The 18,012-nt window shown below is 45.3% G+C and overlaps 1 protein-coding gene across 2 annotated transcripts in view; it reads left to right on the top strand.

Annotated features, from left to right (window-relative positions):
• Positions 1 to 18,012, top strand: part of HAPLN3 (hyaluronan and proteoglycan link protein 3) — a 76,293-nt gene that overhangs the window by 35,985 nt on the left and 22,296 nt on the right. For both annotated transcript variants that reach the window (XM_082254015.1, XM_082254016.1), the window contains exons 2-3: positions 2,744 to 2,900; positions 13,842 to 14,213. In XM_082254015.1, coding sequence (XP_082110141.1) covers positions 2,780 to 2,900; positions 13,842 to 14,213 — 493 coding nt within the window. In that variant the 5' untranslated portion in view covers positions 2,744 to 2,779. The remainder of the gene's footprint in view (positions 1 to 2,743; positions 2,901 to 13,841; positions 14,214 to 18,012) is intronic.

Raw genomic sequence — 18,012 nt, 5'->3', positions numbered from 1 at the left:
GTAATACAGCATTTATTGATAGTTTTTATGATGTGGGTTCAGTGACACTAAGGCTGGCCATACATGGGTGCGGAGCGGACACAGACACAGTCCTGCTCTCCTCTATGGGGATATCAGATGGAAATGCCTGTCCATTTTCATCTGAAAATAAATGAACGATCCTATCCAATCTGATCCGCCAGATGGATGGAAAATAGGACCACCATCCATCTGTACTTTGTTGACAGGATTGCTGACATCTGCCGTTCTATAGGGGAGACTGGATGGTTCGATCAGGTCCGCCTTAAAAACTAACAGGCAGACCTGATCGGACAGCCCGTGTGAAAGGGCCCTTAGCAGTGAAAGTAAAGTTACACTTCCCCTTACTGATACCAATGATTGGGCACTATTCCCCTTACTGACCCCAATGATGGGGCACTATTCCTCCCACTGATACAAATGATGGGGCACTATTCCCCTTACTGACCCCAATGATGGGGCACTATTCCTCCCTCTGATACAAATGATGGGGCACTATTCCTCCCACTGATACAAATGATGGGGCACTATTCCCCTTACTGACCCCAATGATGGGGCACTATTCCTCCCACTGATACAAATGATGGGGCACTATTCCCCTTACTGACCCCAATGATGGGGCACTATTCCTCCCTCTGATACAAATGATGGGGCACTATTTCCCTTACCAATGATGGGACACTATTCCTCCGACCAATACCAATGATGGAACTCTATTCCTCCCACTGATACCAATGATGGGACACTATTCCTCCCACTGATACCAATGATGGGACACTATTCTCCATACTGACACCAATGATGGGGCACTATTCCTCCCACTGACACCAATGATGGGGCACTATTCCCCTTACTGACACCAATGGAATGATGGGACACTATTCCTCCTACTGACTTCAATGATGGGGCATTATTCCTCCTACTGACACCGATGATGGGACACTATTCCTCCCACTGATACCAATGATCATACCAGAGGCGTAACTAGAACCTTCAGGGCCCTGATGCAAGAAACCATAAAGGGCCCCCCAGACCCCTGGCCGGGGCCCTTACCTTCAAGCCCAGGGCTCTTCCCACTAATCCTGGGGCTCTTTACACTCGTTGCATGGCCTTTTATTACAGTCCTTTCACAGGTTCTGCAGTGGGCCCCCTTCCTGCAATCTTGTGGGCCCCCTTCCTGCAATCTTGGGGCCTCCCCACAGTGGTGCAATGCCAGGGTCCAGTCGCAAGTGTGACCTTTGCGATCCTGGAAGTTCACCCACTGGTTTGCTACCGGGCCCCCTGGAGCATGGGGCCCGGTAGCGATTGCAACCCCTGCAACCCCTGTAGTTACGCCCCTGGATCATACCAAAAATAGGGCATTGTTCACTCCCAGTGACACCAGGACATTTTCTGTTACCGCTGGCAACAGTCCAGCCCCTCTGAAGTCTGAAGGACAGTAAACTGGCTCTTTGTTTAGAAAGTTTGGAGACCCCTCTTCTAGGGCTAAAATCCCCTTTATATCCCTGTCCAGCTCACTCTCATCACCAAGAAGATCTTGGAAGATCTGCCAAGCTATGGCCAAACAAACTCTTATAAGATAAACATCTGTCCAGCACTGATGAGCAAACGTCACCACCAAGTAATGACCTGGATATGAACTGGAATCACAGCTTAGGATGCTGGAACTACTTTAGTGTGTTTGTCCATGAAGTTGCACCCTGACTTCATAGGGAATAAACAATACTTGGAAAAATGATCTAAAACTGTAATGAATATGATGAAATCTTGCTAAATGATGTCAAACCTGGTTCACTGTATGATCAATACTGTAGCTTGGAAAGGGGAAAGGAACGTTTAGGATAATAACAGCCCAAGAATCAGTATAATCTAGGAAGGACAAATACAAGTAACAGCTAATTAAGGGATTGGAGGATCTAAATTATGAAGAGTGTTTACAAGCACTCCCTGGAGAAGAGACGCCTGAGAGGGGACATGATAGCAATTTATAAATATCTCAATGGTGATCTCAGCATAGAAAAAAAAAACGATTCAGTCGCAAGGATTGCATGAGGACATGTGGCCATACAATGCGATTAGAGGAGAAGCGTTTTAACCTCAGGCAGCGCGGGGGGTTCTTTACTATAAGGGCAACAAGAGTGTGGAATTCTCTACCACAAATGGTAGTAACTGCGGGGAGTATGGCTACGTTCAAGAGACTCTAAGACATACATCTCAAGGATCAAAACATTCAGGGGTATGAGAAATTATTATGGCCACACACACTTACACAGGTTGAACTGGATGAACTATAGTCTTTATTCATAAGAGAAAGAAAAGGAGGTGCAACACCTAGTGCATTACCCGTGGTCACCGTATAAAATGTTTTATCAAAATGCCAAATGCATACTCACAGACGAGAAGAATATAAAATCGCATTAAAAGATTCCACCACAGATGGATTGGAACACGTTCTTGTAGATGAGACCGCTAACTCGTTTCGGGAGTCAAGCTCCCTTCATCAGAGCTGACTCCCGAAACGGGTAATTTACTAGGTGTTGCGCCTCCTTTTCTTTCTCTTATGTATCTCAGTTGGAGTTCCCCGTCTAAGGAGAGCAGCACGCCGGTCTTCCCTTTCCGAGTGAACGCTTGGCTGAATTGATTGTATAGTCTGTTTTCAACCTCAACTACTATGTAAGTATTAATAATGAAATAAAAACCCTCATCGCTTTTTCCTGTTTTCCAGATCCATTGGTATTGGAGTGTGACCTTCTGACATACAATGCATACAGAAATCAGTGCTTTGCTCTTGCTCTTTGCCACGTGCCAATGCCTTCCTTTCTACAATGGATTCTACTATGATCACATCCTGAATAACAGTTCTGGCAATGGAAATGGAGACGGTAGGCAAAATCTCTTTTTTATTTTTAATTGTATCACACATCTGAAATCTGTCATTCTTTAAATCAGGCCTTGTACAATATGCATACTAAAAGTGACACTAAATGATATCCTTATTCTCCAAAAAAAATAAAATAAAACCCACTACTCAATGGCCCTATCATTTATTTTTTAGGAAATAGTTTCTTTCTGTGTTTTTCTGCCTCCCTGTATCGTAATCTGTAAGCTCCTGAACCTCTCATTTTCACCCTTATCAGTTTGTTTGGAATGAGCAGAGCATGTTAAGCCTGGTACACACTAGACGTTTTTTTTTCTTCAGTCCCCAGCAGGCTGCACGAAAAAAAAAAAAAAACGAAAAAAGGAAATCCTGTACTAACAATCCAATTAGTACAATGACCTCCCCAGCTAAGCTACCAGAACACATTGGTCAGTGCTCTCGGCCATTGGCGGAAGGCACTGATTGAATGCCGATTGCCAGAGCTTTCTCGGACATGCCCCATCGACAGAAGCTGGGCGTTTGGTCGGCTTCTGTCGAACCGCCTGCTGCACACACAGATCCGGGCTTTAGTTGCGGTCTCCATGGCCGCTGTTAGAAATCACGGGGCCCCATAGAGTCTACCTGATGGCCCAGACCCCCCACCACCACCTGGCCCCTCCGCCCCCCTGGAGCTGCCACCACCACCCAGCCCCTCCGCCCCCCTGGAGCCGCGACCACCAAACTGCCCCTCTGCCCCCCCAGGAGCCATCAACACCAACCCGCCCCTCCACCACCCAGGAGCGGCCATCACCTCCCCCCCTCCACGCAAAAACGTCTAAACTATATTTTCACAAAAATTACATGAAAATCATTATTAGTGGACACAAACATTCCGTCATACATAAAAAAAACATGAATCCATCTTCAAGCAAAAATTCTCCCCAAACAATAATGCACATTGTCTACCAACTCCCAGTTCCAATCCCCCCTCCCGGCACAAATCTTTGCCCCCACCCCCAGCTCAAATCCAACCTTAATCCCCCCTCCTAGCACACATATCCATTCTTCTCAAACTTTCTATCCTAGCCAAATCTTCTCTCCCAAATCCCCCCCTAATTCCCCCTATTAGCCCAAATTCCCCTCCCCCTCCTGTCACAAAATCCCCCCATCTTCCCTCCCAGCACAAATATTCTTTCTTCAGTCCCCCTCCTAGGACAAATTCCCACAAATCTCTCCTCCATTCCCTCTAAATTACCATTCACAGCACAAATTCTTCCTCCCTTTCCAAATCTCCCCCAGCACTAATCCCCCACCCCCTCCTAGCTCAAACATCCCCACTCATGGTTCCACCCCCCCCCCAAACCCTCCTCCTAGCACATATCACCCCCCCCCCCATTCTTCCTTCTACCACATATCCACCCACCCCAATCCCTCTTTATAGAACATATACTCCCCCCCTCCCCAAATCCCCATTACATTTCCCAACACAGATAGCCCCCCCATCCCCCTCCTCCAACTTACAGGGGAAGCCAGTAAAAGCCAGGAGGAGGTGCGCTGTGTTGTGCTCTCCCTCCTGTCAGAAGAGCATTCATCTATACAACACATGGGACAGGATCGCTCTTACTGTGGATCGCACTGTACACACACAAGGGCTGCTTACCTCCCGACAGGAGGAAATGTGGATAGGGAGCGGCAATCAAACTGTGTGTGTGCAGACTTGAATGCGATCTACAGTAAGAGCAATCATGTCACATGTGTTGTATAGGGGCAGAACTGAAATCTTGGTGGGCACAACCCACCCCAGCACCCCCTAAATCCGGCCCGCTGTGTCTCTCACCCAGCAACTGGGCAGGGGAGGGTAGAAACTGTCTTTCAGTTGCTGGGTAAGTGACACAGAGGGAATTGTTGCTTTTCTGCTCGTCCTGCTGTCCGGGCCCCCTGTGTTCCCGGGCTCCCTACAGGAGGACCAATGCCCCCCCCCCATTCAGGGGCCCTGGCGGCCTGTATGCACACTACATGTCCATAGTCAATCTCAGGACTGTTCCTATATATTGGCTTTTGGAATTTACAAATGCAGCAATTTAGAAATTGGATGAAAGGTTTAGCACAGGGAAACACTTTTTGAAAGATAAATAGTGCGATTTATATACAATTATATAGTTTAGACCAAATTGTGGGACAAAGAGGAGGAACGAGAGACAGGTGGACTTTGTTCCTAATCAGGGACAGTCCCTCGAAATCAGGGACAGTTCCTCAAAATCAGGGACAGTTCCTCAAAATCAGGGACAGTCCCTCAAAATCAGGGACAGTCCCTCAAAATCAGGGACAGTCCCTCAAAATCAGGGACAGTTGGGAGCTATGAGCATGCACAACACTTGGAAACTTTACACCAAAGTTCAAATCCCACCACAGTGTATCGGGGGGGGGGGGGGGTGTCTATTGCTAACAATGAAAACTCTTTTCTGTTTAATGAATTTATTTAAAGAGACTAGAAATATGACCATGACTTGCAATGATGAGATTGATGATGGATCTACACTGCATCTGAGCACCACAAACCAATCGCTGGTTGTTTTTTTTTGGACCTGCAGGGTAAAGCCATAATGTGCTAGTATGCATCGCAATATGTGAAATTTACCTAAAAACAAAGCCCATTTTCACTTAGTCTTCCTTCCGTGTCCATGGACTCCGGCTGTGTGACAGGCTGGAGCCACAATGACATCACTCCCATGCATTCCTGGGGGAGCCGTCGATCACGGCACAGGTATCTAAATGAACGGCACGGGTGGCCGTTCCTTCAGAGCGCATGCGTTGATGACATCATCGGCTGCATGTAATGGAAATATCTGCTAAAGGGTATGACATCATATGCCTAGGCCTGGAGACCAGGAAGTAACTGAAGAAATGTAAAATAAAATGTTTAAAACATATACCGTAAATATAATATACTTTCCAATCTATTTACTATTACTATTTATTGAATAGAAATGCACGCCACACTTTTCACATATTTATTTGTAAAAGATCTTGAAAACCATTTATCATTTTCCTTCCACTTCACAATTATGTGCCCCTTTGTGTTGGTCTATCACATAAAATCCCAATAAAATACATTTACGTTTTTGGATGTAACATGACAAAATGTGGAAAATTTCAAGGGGTATGAATACTTTTTCAAGGCGCTGTAAGTATGCAAAAAATATATATTTCTTGGAGTCCAGCTTTAATGTCTATTTTTTATAAACTTATGCTGGCTATAAAATTAAACAATATGATTAATAGGACAATCATTTTAACAAAAGAATAATATCTTTAGAAAATCCACCTACTTATGGCATTGCAATCAAGAAGTATTTTTTCTTATTAAAAAGGAACAATCAAATTCCACCTCACTGTTCTTTATCTTAAAAGATCTGATGAAACAATTAAATCTATGATCCAATCATCTATTATCATGACATGTATGTTCAGCGTCAGACAGACACAATGGGGTTGATTTACTAAAACTGGAGAGTGTAAAATCCAGTACAGCTGTGTATGGTGGCCAATCAGCTTCTAACTTCAGCTTCTTCAATTGATCTTTGATAAAGAAAAAAAGAAAAAAACTGGAAGCTGATTGGTTACTTTGCACAGATGCACCAGATTTTGCACTCTCCAGTTTTAGTAAATCAGCCCCAATTTGTCTGCTCTGCTGTCCGAAGTTACCTAGAAAGTGCATAATAGAAACCTGTAAGGGAAGAATAGAGATTCCATTCTAATAGAGACGCCATTGCTAACCTCTGCTTCTGGAAAAATGCCAGCTGCCTGGTTTTCATGTCCATTCCAGGAGCTTTAATAATTCCAGAGATACTGGCCTGGAATAAGTCTTTACTTTGATACCTGATTGTTCCCCCATAAAGCAGGACTTTCCCCAAAAAGGGAAGCTCCACTTGTTTGCCCTCCCCCCTTCCCTGCCACATTTGGCACCTTTTGGGGGGAAGGGGGCAGTAGGTAACCTGGTAAAACCAGTTCACTCACCCGGAAGTTTGGCCCCCCCTCCTTCCCCTGCAGCCGGCCCATCCACAGAGCGCTGTGCGGTCCACGCATCCGCATCGGCTTCCCAGCCGGTTTCCCATAGCGGAGATGGTGGCCGCAGCAACCGATAGCAGATTTGAAAAATCGACTCGGGAGACGACACCGCTGGATCCCTGGACAGGTAAGTGTCCTAATAATAAAAGTCAGCAGCTACAGTATGTGAACAGGGTTTGTAGCTACTGGAGCTCCTCTTTAGCTTCTTCCTGCCCGCGCTATAGCCGAAAATGGCTACAGCATGGCCCTAAATTGCTTAGGAGGGCGTTTATTTATGTCCTCCTGTGCATGAGCTGCCTCCACGCTCCCTGCAGGGCGTGTGCAGCTCGCTCTGTGATTAGCGAGTCCATGAGACTCGGCTGATCAAAGATTGGAGTCAGGGGCCGCTGTCAGTGTGAGGAGAAAAAAAGACGATCGCTGGCTGCTGTCAGAGGGACTTTGGTCCCAAAGAGGAAGAGCAACTGTGCCCACCAGTGCCCACCAATGTCACCTACCTGTGAAGGTCAGTGCTACCTACCAGTGCCCACCAGTGCCACCTATTAGTGCCCACCAGTGCCACCTATCAATGCCCACCAGTGCCACCTATAATTGCCAATCAGTGCTCCATCATCAGTGCTGCCTATCAGTTTCACCTACTAGTTCCCATCAGTGCCACCTATCAGTGCCCATCAGTGCCACCTATTAGTGCCCATCAGTGCCCATGAGTGCCACCTATCAGTGCCACCTATTAGTTCCCTTCAGTGTCACCTATCAGTGCCCTTCAGTTCCGCCCATCATTGCCCATCAGTGCCACCCAGTAGTGCCACCTATCAGTGCCCACCAGTGCTGCCTTATCAGTGCCCATCACTGCCGCCTATCAGTGCCCATCATTGCAGCCTATCAGTGCCTATCAGCTCCCATCAGTGCCGCCTCATCAGCGCACATCAATAAAGGAGAAAATTTACCTGTTTGCAAAATTCTATAACAAACTATAAAAACTGTTTTGTTTTTTCAAAATTTTCGGTATTTATTGGTTTGTTCAGCAAAAAATAAAAACCCCCAGTAGTGATTAAATACCACCAAAAGAAAGCTCTATTTGTTTGAAAAAAATGATAAAAATTTAATTTGGGTACAGTGTTGCATGACCGCGCAATTGTCATTCAAAGTGCGACATCGCTGAAAGCTGAGAATTGGCCTGGGCAGGAAGGAGGTAAAAGTGCCCGTTAGACAAATGGTTAAGTTGCAATGGCAGCACATGGGAGTGTTCACATGCCACAGCTACAATACTTTCCACAGAGCAGCCCGGATCCTCCTCTTCTCGGGTCCTGCTTCGGCTCTCCTGGCCCCTCCCTCTTGTCGAGTGCCCCAACAGAAAGCAGCTTGCTATAGGGGCACCCGAGCTGAGCTGCAGCTCCGTATGCATATTCAGAAACGGAGCTGCAGCCCGGCCCCGCCCCTTTCTCTCATCATTGGCTGACTGACTTCGATTGACAGCAGCAGGAGCCAATGGCACTGCGCTGCTGTCTCAGCCAATGAGGAGGGGAGTCCTGGGCAGCTGAGACCCTCCTGCAACATGGCTGAATCGAGATGGGGCTCAGGTAAGTATTAGGCAGGCTGAGAGGGGCTGCTTCACACAGAAGGTTTTTGTTATCTTAATGCATAGAATGGATTAGGATAAAAAACCTTCCTGACTTTACAACCACGTTAAGCATTGACACAAAAAACCTGGAAGCTGATTGGCTACCATGCACCACTGCACCAGATTTTGCACTCGCCAGTTATAGTAAATACCCTTCAATGTGCATTTCTGTACAGGGTAAAGGCAATGGAGCAAATATTACCATTTGAAGTGGATCTATAGCCTAACCTGTTTTTGCCTAATTTAATTTTGGATAGAGTGAGGAAGGGTTAAAACTAGGGATAGACCAATTATTGGCAAGGCCGATATATCGGTGGCCGATATGCACTTTCCCCGATATATCGGTATCGGCCCCGGAACTGGTCGATATTGCCGATATTTTTGTGACGTCATTCTGCCTTCTTAGGCCACCTCCCTCGCCTTGGACAGCCTTGTCTGGAGTCGGGATTAGTCTCGCAGGAGTGTATCAGAGCCATACACCCACCCGCAGCAGCCCGGTGCCAGCCACCCACATCCACAGGCCCTGTACCAGCCAGCCAGCAACAGGCACTGTACCAGCGAGCCAGCCAGCCACCCACAGCCCCTGTACCATTGAGCCAGCCAGCCACCCACCCACAGGCCCTGTATCAGCCAGCCACATGCACTGTACCAGCGAGCCAGCCAGCCACCCACAGCCACTGTACCAGCCAGCCAGCCACCCACAGGCCCTGTACCAGCAAGCCACCCACAGCCCCTGTGCCACCCACCCACCACAGGGTGCCAGCCAGCCAGCCACCCACCACAGGGTGCCAGCCAGCCAGCCAGCCACCCAGCCACCCACCCACCACAGGGTGCCAGCCAGCCAGCCAGTCACCCACCACAGGGTGCCAGACAGCCAGCCACCCACAGACAGGGTGCCAGACAGTCAGCCACCCACAGGCCCTGTACCAGCCAGCCACAGGCACTGTACCAGCCAGCCACCCACAGGCCCTGTACCAGCCAGTCACCCACAGCCCCTGTGCCAGCCACCCACCTACCGCAGGGTGCCAGCCAGGTACCCACCCACCACAGGGTGACAGCCAGCCACCCACCACAGGGTGCCAGCCAGCCACCAGAGGGTGCCAGACAGCCAGCCACCCACCCACCACAGGGTGCCAGCCAGCCACCCACCACAGGGTGCCAGTCAGCCAGCCACCCACCCACCACAGGGTGCCAGCCATCCAGCCACCCACCACAGGGTGCCAGACAACCATCCACCCACAGACAGGGTGCCAGACAGCCAGCCACCCACAGGCCCTGTACCAGCCAGCCACAGGCACTGTACCAGTCAGCCACCCACATACCCTGTACCAGCCAGCCACCCAAAGCCCCTGTGCCAGCCACCCGCCTACCACAAGGTGCCAGCCAGCCACCCACCCACCACAGGGTGCCAGCCACCCACCCACCACAGGGTGCCAGCCAGCCACCCACCCACCACAGGGTGCCAGCCAGCCACCCACCCACCACAGGGTGCCAGTCAGCCAGCCACCCACCCACCACAGGGTGCCAGCCAGCATGCCACCCACAGGGTGCCAGCCAGCCAGCCATCCACCACAGGGTGCCAGCAAGCCAGCCACCCACCAACTACAGGGTGCCAGTCAGCAAGCCACCCACCACAGGCTGCCAGCAAGACAGCTATTAAGCATTAAACAAAAATTAACATGTTCAGTACCAGATTTGTGTCAAAAATTGTATTTATTTTTCAAAAATTTAAATGTACAAAATATCGGCCCATATCGGCCGATACCGATACGTTGTGACCAAAATATCGGTATCGGCCCTGAAAAAAACATATTGGTCTATGCTTAGTTAAAACCTCTGTCAGCTTTTACTGCTGTCTGGTTCCCCTCACTTTATGTTGCAGATTCTTCCATTTACCAGACAGAAAGCAGCAAGGAAACAGACAGGAATAAAAGGCTGACAGAGGTTCTAGCATCTCACACATAAAGCTGAACTCCAAATATGATCTTTATTACATACTGTAGTTACATTGATCCAGCTTGGCACAATGTAATTATGTATATCTCATTCCTGAGGGGCTGCTGGGGAAGGTGACAATAGCTGTAGTAATTGGCTCTACTACAGTGATCACTGTGATCTTCCAGGTCCTGTGAGTGCCCCCTTGTGGTCAGTGTGCAGTAGGAAACCTGATTGTTCTGCACTGCTGCCATTCACATAATCTTCACTGAATACAATATGAGGTAGAGATGAGAGCTGGTGATGTCACGATGTAAGTTGTCCAATCAGAGACTGGGCTTTCCATGAATGAGGACCCAGGAGATCTCTTACCACAGTGATTATCATCTTCCCAGTGGTCCCTCAAATATTAGATATAGACTCCCTGGCCACTTTGTTAGGTTGTTTGTTAACACAAATTGCTAATCAGCCGATTACATGGCAGCATTTCAGCATCTAGATGTGGTGAAGATGACTTGCTGAAGTTCAAACCGAGCATCAGAATAGGGAAGAAAGAGGATTTAAGTGACTGAAAGTGGCGTGGTTGTTGTGCCAGACATGCTGGTTTCAAAAACTGCTGATCTACTGGGATTTTCACACACAACCATCTCTCGGGTTTACATAGAATGGTCTGAAAAAGAGAAAATATCCAGTGAGGGGCAGTTGTGTGGAGGAAAATGCCTTGATGATGTCAGAGGAGAATGGGCAGACTGGTTTGAGATGATAGAAAGGCAACAGTAACTCAAATAACCACTCGTTACAACCAAGGTATGCAGAATACCATCTCTGAATGCAGGACACATCAAACCTTGAAGCAGATGGGCTACAGCAGCAGAAGACAACCCTGGGTGCCTCTCCTGTCAGCTAAGAACAGGAAACTGAGGCCACAATTCTCAAAGGCTCACCAAGATTGGACAATAGAAGATTGGAAAAATGTTGCCTGGTCTGATGAGTCTCAATTTCAGCTGTGACATTCAGGTGGTAGGGTCAGAATTTTGCATAAACACCATGAAAGCATGGATCCATCCTGCCTTGTATCAATGGTTTAGGCTGGTGGTGTAATGGTGTGGAAGATATTTTCTTGGCACACCTTAGGCCCCTTAGTACCCATTGAGCATCATTTGAATGCCACGGCCTCCCTGAGTATTGTTGCTGACCATGTCCATCCCTTTATGACTACAGTGTACCCATCTTCTGATGGCTCCTTCCAGCAGGATAATGCACCATGTCACAAAGCTCTAATCATCTCACCACTGGTTTCTTCAACATGACAATGAGGTCACTGTACTCCAATGGCCTCCACACTCACCAGATCACCACATCTCATATCGTGACAGAACTCCAGAGCTTCTTGCCGGAACCGAGGGCACCCACGTGCAAGTGCGGGAGTGACATCATCGTGGCTCCGGCTACTCAGAGTGCCGAAGCCCGCGAACCCGAAAGAAACGCCGGGGGAACATGTCAGCCCCCTCAGTGGTGACCAAGCACCACTGTGGGGGCTTTCTTTTAAGGTGAGTAATTCCTAATGTGCTAGTATGCTATGCATACTAGCACATTATGGCATTGTCTTGCAGTTTTTTTTTTGTGTATACAACTGCTTTGAAAGGCAAAAGGGGGTCCAACCCGGTACTAGCAAGGTGTACCTAATAAAGTGGTGGGTGAGCAAACATACTTACATTATGCCATGCTGGACCAATATAAGTATGCAATAAGCTCATTGCATGCAGCTATGACTTAAATATATTTTTTACTTCTGTCCTAGTTGCTGTTGGAGAGTTTCTTTCACTTCTTGTCTGGGGATGTTATACTTGTGCAGTGAATAAGGGGAAATCTCTCTAATAGATTACCAAACAGACAATAAAACCTGTTAGGGGTTCCAATTCTATATTGAGTATAAATAGATATATAGAACTTCAGTTTCTACAGATCTTTTCCAAAAATTATACTTCAAAAGTGAGATCTGTATTCATTTTTTTGTACATTTCTACCCAGCTATGAATCCAGGGAATGTCATTTGTATGCTGTACACATATTCCATACATATTGGTCCCCATGAAAATATAACAGTTGTTAATTAGCACCACCTAGTGTTCAAGTTGGAAAAGACAGGCAGTAACATAAGATTGCAAAGTCCGGAAGATACAATCTATTCTGCCCATACAAAATTTAGCAATTTTATATTCACAACATAACCCCACTATCAGTTGTACATTAAACATATTTATATGTGTGTGTATAAATATATATATATATACATACACACACACACATATGTGTGTGTGTATGTATGTATGTATATATATATATATATATATATATATATGTATGTATATATATATATATATATATATATATATATATATATATATATATATACAGTAAACCCCCGCTCCATTGCGGTTCAGTTTCTGCGGTCCCGGTATATTGCATTTTTTTTTTTCAATGTTATTTTACTATATAAATAATTAAAAATGAAATATTTTTGTGTTTTCCATAGCTCTTGCTATGTCTCTCAGTATCTTTTATGTGTTTAAATGAGTTTCTATTGTTTTAAAAGTGTGTTTAAATACCTTAAAATGCTTTTACAAGTACAGTGACAGTCAAAAAACATGCCTACAATGCATTTTAATAGGGTTTTTCTATTTCGCGGATTTTCACTTTTTGCGGCTGGGTCCGGAATGTAACCCCCACAATGGAGGGGGGTTTACTGTATATATATATATATATAAATATATATATATATATATATATATATATATATACGTGTGTATGTATCTATATCTATATATATATATCTTTCTATATATACACATACATTATTTATTTTTAAATTATCACTTCCACTTCCTGTATATAAAATTGCTGTTTAAAAGCACATTACAATTACAGGAATTATAAATCTGAGTACTGATATTATGTATTTATATAGTGCTGACGAAAATTCTTCAGTACATTCAATGACTTTGACGACATTCTAACGTACATTTAAAAAAAAGTTTAACATTTGATTTTGCAGTGAATGGTTTTTCCAAACCATGAAAAACCAAATTCTCTGTTAGATATCTGTTCATTCGAGAACAATTTTTCATCCAACTTTTCTTGCCACTGCAACCCCGCTAAGCAATAGAAAATCGAACGTTATAAAAACAAAAAATTTAAAACAAAATTCTACTGACCAGCCTATGCCCCTGTGCTGCCCACGTTTGTACATTTAATACTCTACTGAGATGCTTTGAGAAATAAGAATGGTATTATTGCTGTGATTTTTCTATCCATTATTTATGAACATATTTATTTCTGTTTCAGTGATTCACTTCAATGGTGTGAAGCTTGTGGTTACCACACCAGAAGATGCCCTCTTTGGCTATCGCGGAGGTAACATTACTCTTCCATGCTCCTTCAACTATGTACCAAAACTACCGTCCCCAAGAAGATTTCGTGTGAAGTGGTCCAAGCTGCACAAAGACAACACCAAGGAGAAGGATGTGCTGGTGGCCATTGGACTGAGGCATCGGAGCTTCGGAGAATACAAAGGTCGTGTCCACCTGCTCCAGAGCTCCCCACACGAGGTTTCTCTTGTCATTACTGATCTGCGCTTGGAGGATTATGGGAAGTACAAGTGTGAGATCATTGATGGTCTGGAAGATGAGAGCAGCATTGTAGAACTGGAGTTAAGAGGTGAGGAACCAGGGATAAAATTTAATTTCATTCCCTACTCCCCACCTTGGCCGAAGTCACTTTCCACCATAAGTGCGCTCTACCATTTTTGATGAATTTTGATTTTCTTTTGCAATTCAAATGCACTTCAAAAGAAGCCTGACGGGTTCAAAAATATTGGATCTGACTCCCAGGTCACAAATTGCCCTCATCTGATCAAACTTTCTTATCAATTTAAACTCTTGTATTTCTTACACAGATGTTCCTTTTTTCTCAACCAACCTCCCCCCCCTCCACCATCTCCCTGATTCCCCTCTTTTCCTTTTCTCACCCTTTTCTCTTTCTCCTCCTCTCTCCTTCTTACTCAATTTTCAATCCCCCCTTTTTTATTCCCCCCCCCATTTCCTTTCCTGCTCTCTTCTTCTTCCCAATCCCTCCTTATGATTCCTTGCCTTAACTCTATCCACAGTTAATAATTGCAGCAAAGCCCTTTAACTACTAACTGCCTAATGCCCAATAACCACTTGCCGACCGGGCCATAGACAAAAGACGGGGGTCATGGCTGCAGAAATATGCCATAACCCTGGTATTGTTAAAAATGGTCTGAGCAGCAGATTCACCACTGGATCACTTTTTGAAGCAGCCGGAGGGGTCCTGCCACCCCCCCCCCCCCCCCAAGCTTCCTGGTGGTTCTCAGGCTTATCTGGCAGATCGAGAAGCCTGAGGACCGATTCGGCGGCTGGTAACAGAGATGAGCGAAGGAAAGATGGCCTCTGTTCATCATCTCTATGGTCTAGAACAGTGGTCCTCAACTCCGGTCCTCAGGGCCCACTAACAGGCCAGATTTTAAGTATTACCTTGGGGAGATGCAGACTAGAGTACTGCAATCACTGAGCAGCAAATTATATCACCTGTGATGTATTTCAGTTATCTTGCAAACCTAGGCCTGTCAGTGGGCCCTGTAGGCCAGGGTTGAGGACCACTGGTCTAGAACAGTGGTGGTGAACCTTGGAACCCCAGATGTTTTGGAACTACATTTCCCATGATGCTCAGGCACTCTGCAGTGTAGTTGAACATCATGGGAAATGTAGTTCCAAAACATCTGGGGTGCCAAGGTTTGCCATTACTGGTCTAGGAGGACATGAGTGGCATTATTACATCACTTCTGGTTCCGGCCCAATGTAAATAAGGACATTTTTTGTTTAAAAGCACAAGATCGTTTTTTGTGGTTTTTTTTTTTTTTTTTAATCTAATGCTTTACATTGTAGAGGAGAGATGTGGGGTCCTATTGAACCAAGATCTCTCCAGAAAGAGGACCTGTCACTCCTTTTTTCTATCACAAGGGATTTTACGTATTTTTTTTTTTTAAAGGAAATGTGTAAAAATAATTAAAAAAAAAAAAAAGCAATAAAATAAATAATAATACATTTTCTTTTCATGTGCAATGGTTGACACATTTATATATGCCACGCCCACATATGTACACGGTGTTCAAACCACACATGTGTGAGGTATTGTTGCGATCATTAGAGCGAGAGCAAAAATTCTAGCACTAGATCACCTCTGTCACTCTAAACTGGTAACCTGTAGAGGTTTTTAAAGCGTCGTCTGTGGAGATTTTTAGGTACCGTAGTTTGCCGCCATTCCACTACCGTGCGCAATTTTAAACCATGACATGTTGGGTATCTTTTTACTTAGCCTAACATCATCTTTCATATTTTACAAAAAAATTGGGTTATATATATTGTATTTTTTTTTTTTTTTTATTAATTCAAGTGTATATTTTCCCCAAAAATGTGAAAAACCGCTGCGCAAATACTGTGTGACATAAAAAATGTTATCGCCATTTTTTCTCTTGGGTCTGCTAAAAAAAAACAAACCACATGTAATGTTTGGGGGTTCAAAGCCATTTTCTAGCAAAAAAACCCACAGATTTTTACATATTTGAGAGAAGTGTCAGAATTGGCCCAGTAGGCAAGTGGTTATCATGCTTTACCTCCCACATGCTGCTGGGTGATGTCTCTGTGCTGGGAACGTTCTCAATGCGTGCTCCCAGCTTAGGGACTGACCTGCGAAAAATCCTGCTTATGATCAGCAAGACTGGCTCCCGATTCTGTGACCACTGTGACAGCCAAATACAGTGGTCACTTGATCTGCTAATCCTTCCTACTCCCCGGCATTCAGGACTTTACGTGGTCTATGTATAAAACTTTTAGAACTTTAACTTTAAGGTGGTCTATGTATGAAACTTTCATTGTGCGGATGTGACAAACGACACAATCAGGATGAAAATTGCTGTACTTCCTCTACTAAGCGTGGTTCCTATATCATCAGCGCCATCTAGTGGCCACAATACATTGTTGTTTCCTGATTGAGATGACTCTAGCTAAAAAAGAGAGGATGTATAAGCTCACCTTTACACACATTTCCAAAAAATCTCCCTGTGCAACAGTGTCCTCAACCCTTTAGGTGGAGACATCATTGCCCTCCCCAATCTGTGGATGGGCAGGACACACCCAGCGCCAGATGTGTTTCCCTGGAAATCTACGTAAATGCATGTGCAGACCTCTCTCCCTTAGGCTAGGTTCACACCTTTGCGTTTTGCAGTGCGCTTGCAGATTTGCATTACAGTCCATTTAATAATGATTCCTATGGGTCACATTGACATCTATGCAGTCTCCACCGGTGCGTTTTTTGGAAAGGTGTAGGGACTTTTTTACATGCAGTGTTTGTGGTTGTATAGACTACAATGAAATTGCATCAAAAATGCGTAGAAAGCGCGTACGCATGCTTTTTTGGTCCGTTTTCCTACATGACAACAGACACCTATTCCTAGCAACCTTAAAGTGTTTGTTACCCCAGCGCCTCATATTCCTGATATGTGCCTGCTGTACCATGTACTTGTATGAGAAATAATTCTGTTCTCTTTGTATTGCTTCCTTTATGTGAAATCCCTGGTGTTTCTGTCAGTCCCTCTGCTTTCCTATTAAAAACTGACCACACTATGCATGAGAACACACCTTGGTCAGTTCTCTAGCTATGCTGGGAACTCAGTGTACTCTCCTCCAATCATCAGACTTGTCCTAACACTCCTCCGCTGCACAGCCTTTCACTGGGAAGTTCAGTGTGCTGCTGTTTCTCCTCCCCCAGCTTTTATGCAGCTGAGAACAGAGGGAGTGTGATCACTTATGAAAAAGGGAAAACGTATGTATAATGTATTTTTATATCTGTACAAAAATGTTTTGCCTTTCATTTCTATTTTAAACAGAATGTTTTTTTTTCAAGGTGAGTGTTTCCAATCACATTAACGCTAGTGATCGACCGATATCGGTTTTTTCGTTACCGTTACCGTTACTTTGGCCATTGAATATCGGTATCAGCCGATATTGGCCGATATTTTCGTACATTTAAAAACATTTTTTTCTATTTTTAGCACTTGACAGGTACTCTTGTGGGACAGGAGACCCGGGAAGCCACGGAAGGTGGCGGGAGGGGGACGTCCCCTCCCGCTCCTTGTAATGACAGCCGAGCGGCTTCTCAGCTGCATCGGTTGTCATTACAAGACAGCCGACCGATATGGACGCCGGTACCGGGGTGATGCCTCTAGCTGCAGGTATCACTCTGGTACGAGCACTTTCCCGAAATATCGGCAATATCAGTAACCTCAGGGGCCGATTCCGATATATCGGGGAAAGTGCAGACCGGCCCTCAATATATCGGCTTTGCCAATAATCAGTCAATCCTTAATTAACATCATCATCAAACATTAAACGCATTAAAAACATCAAAAACGCACACGAAAAAAAAACGCAAAATGTGC

This window comes from Pelophylax lessonae, assembly GCF_965119305.1.
Source record: "Pelophylax lessonae genome assembly, chromosome: 4".
Taxonomy (NCBI): Eukaryota; Metazoa; Chordata; class Amphibia; order Anura; family Ranidae; genus Pelophylax; species Pelophylax lessonae.
Note: the sequence above shows the minus strand (reverse complement) of the source record. Positions and strands in the feature narration are given on the sequence as shown.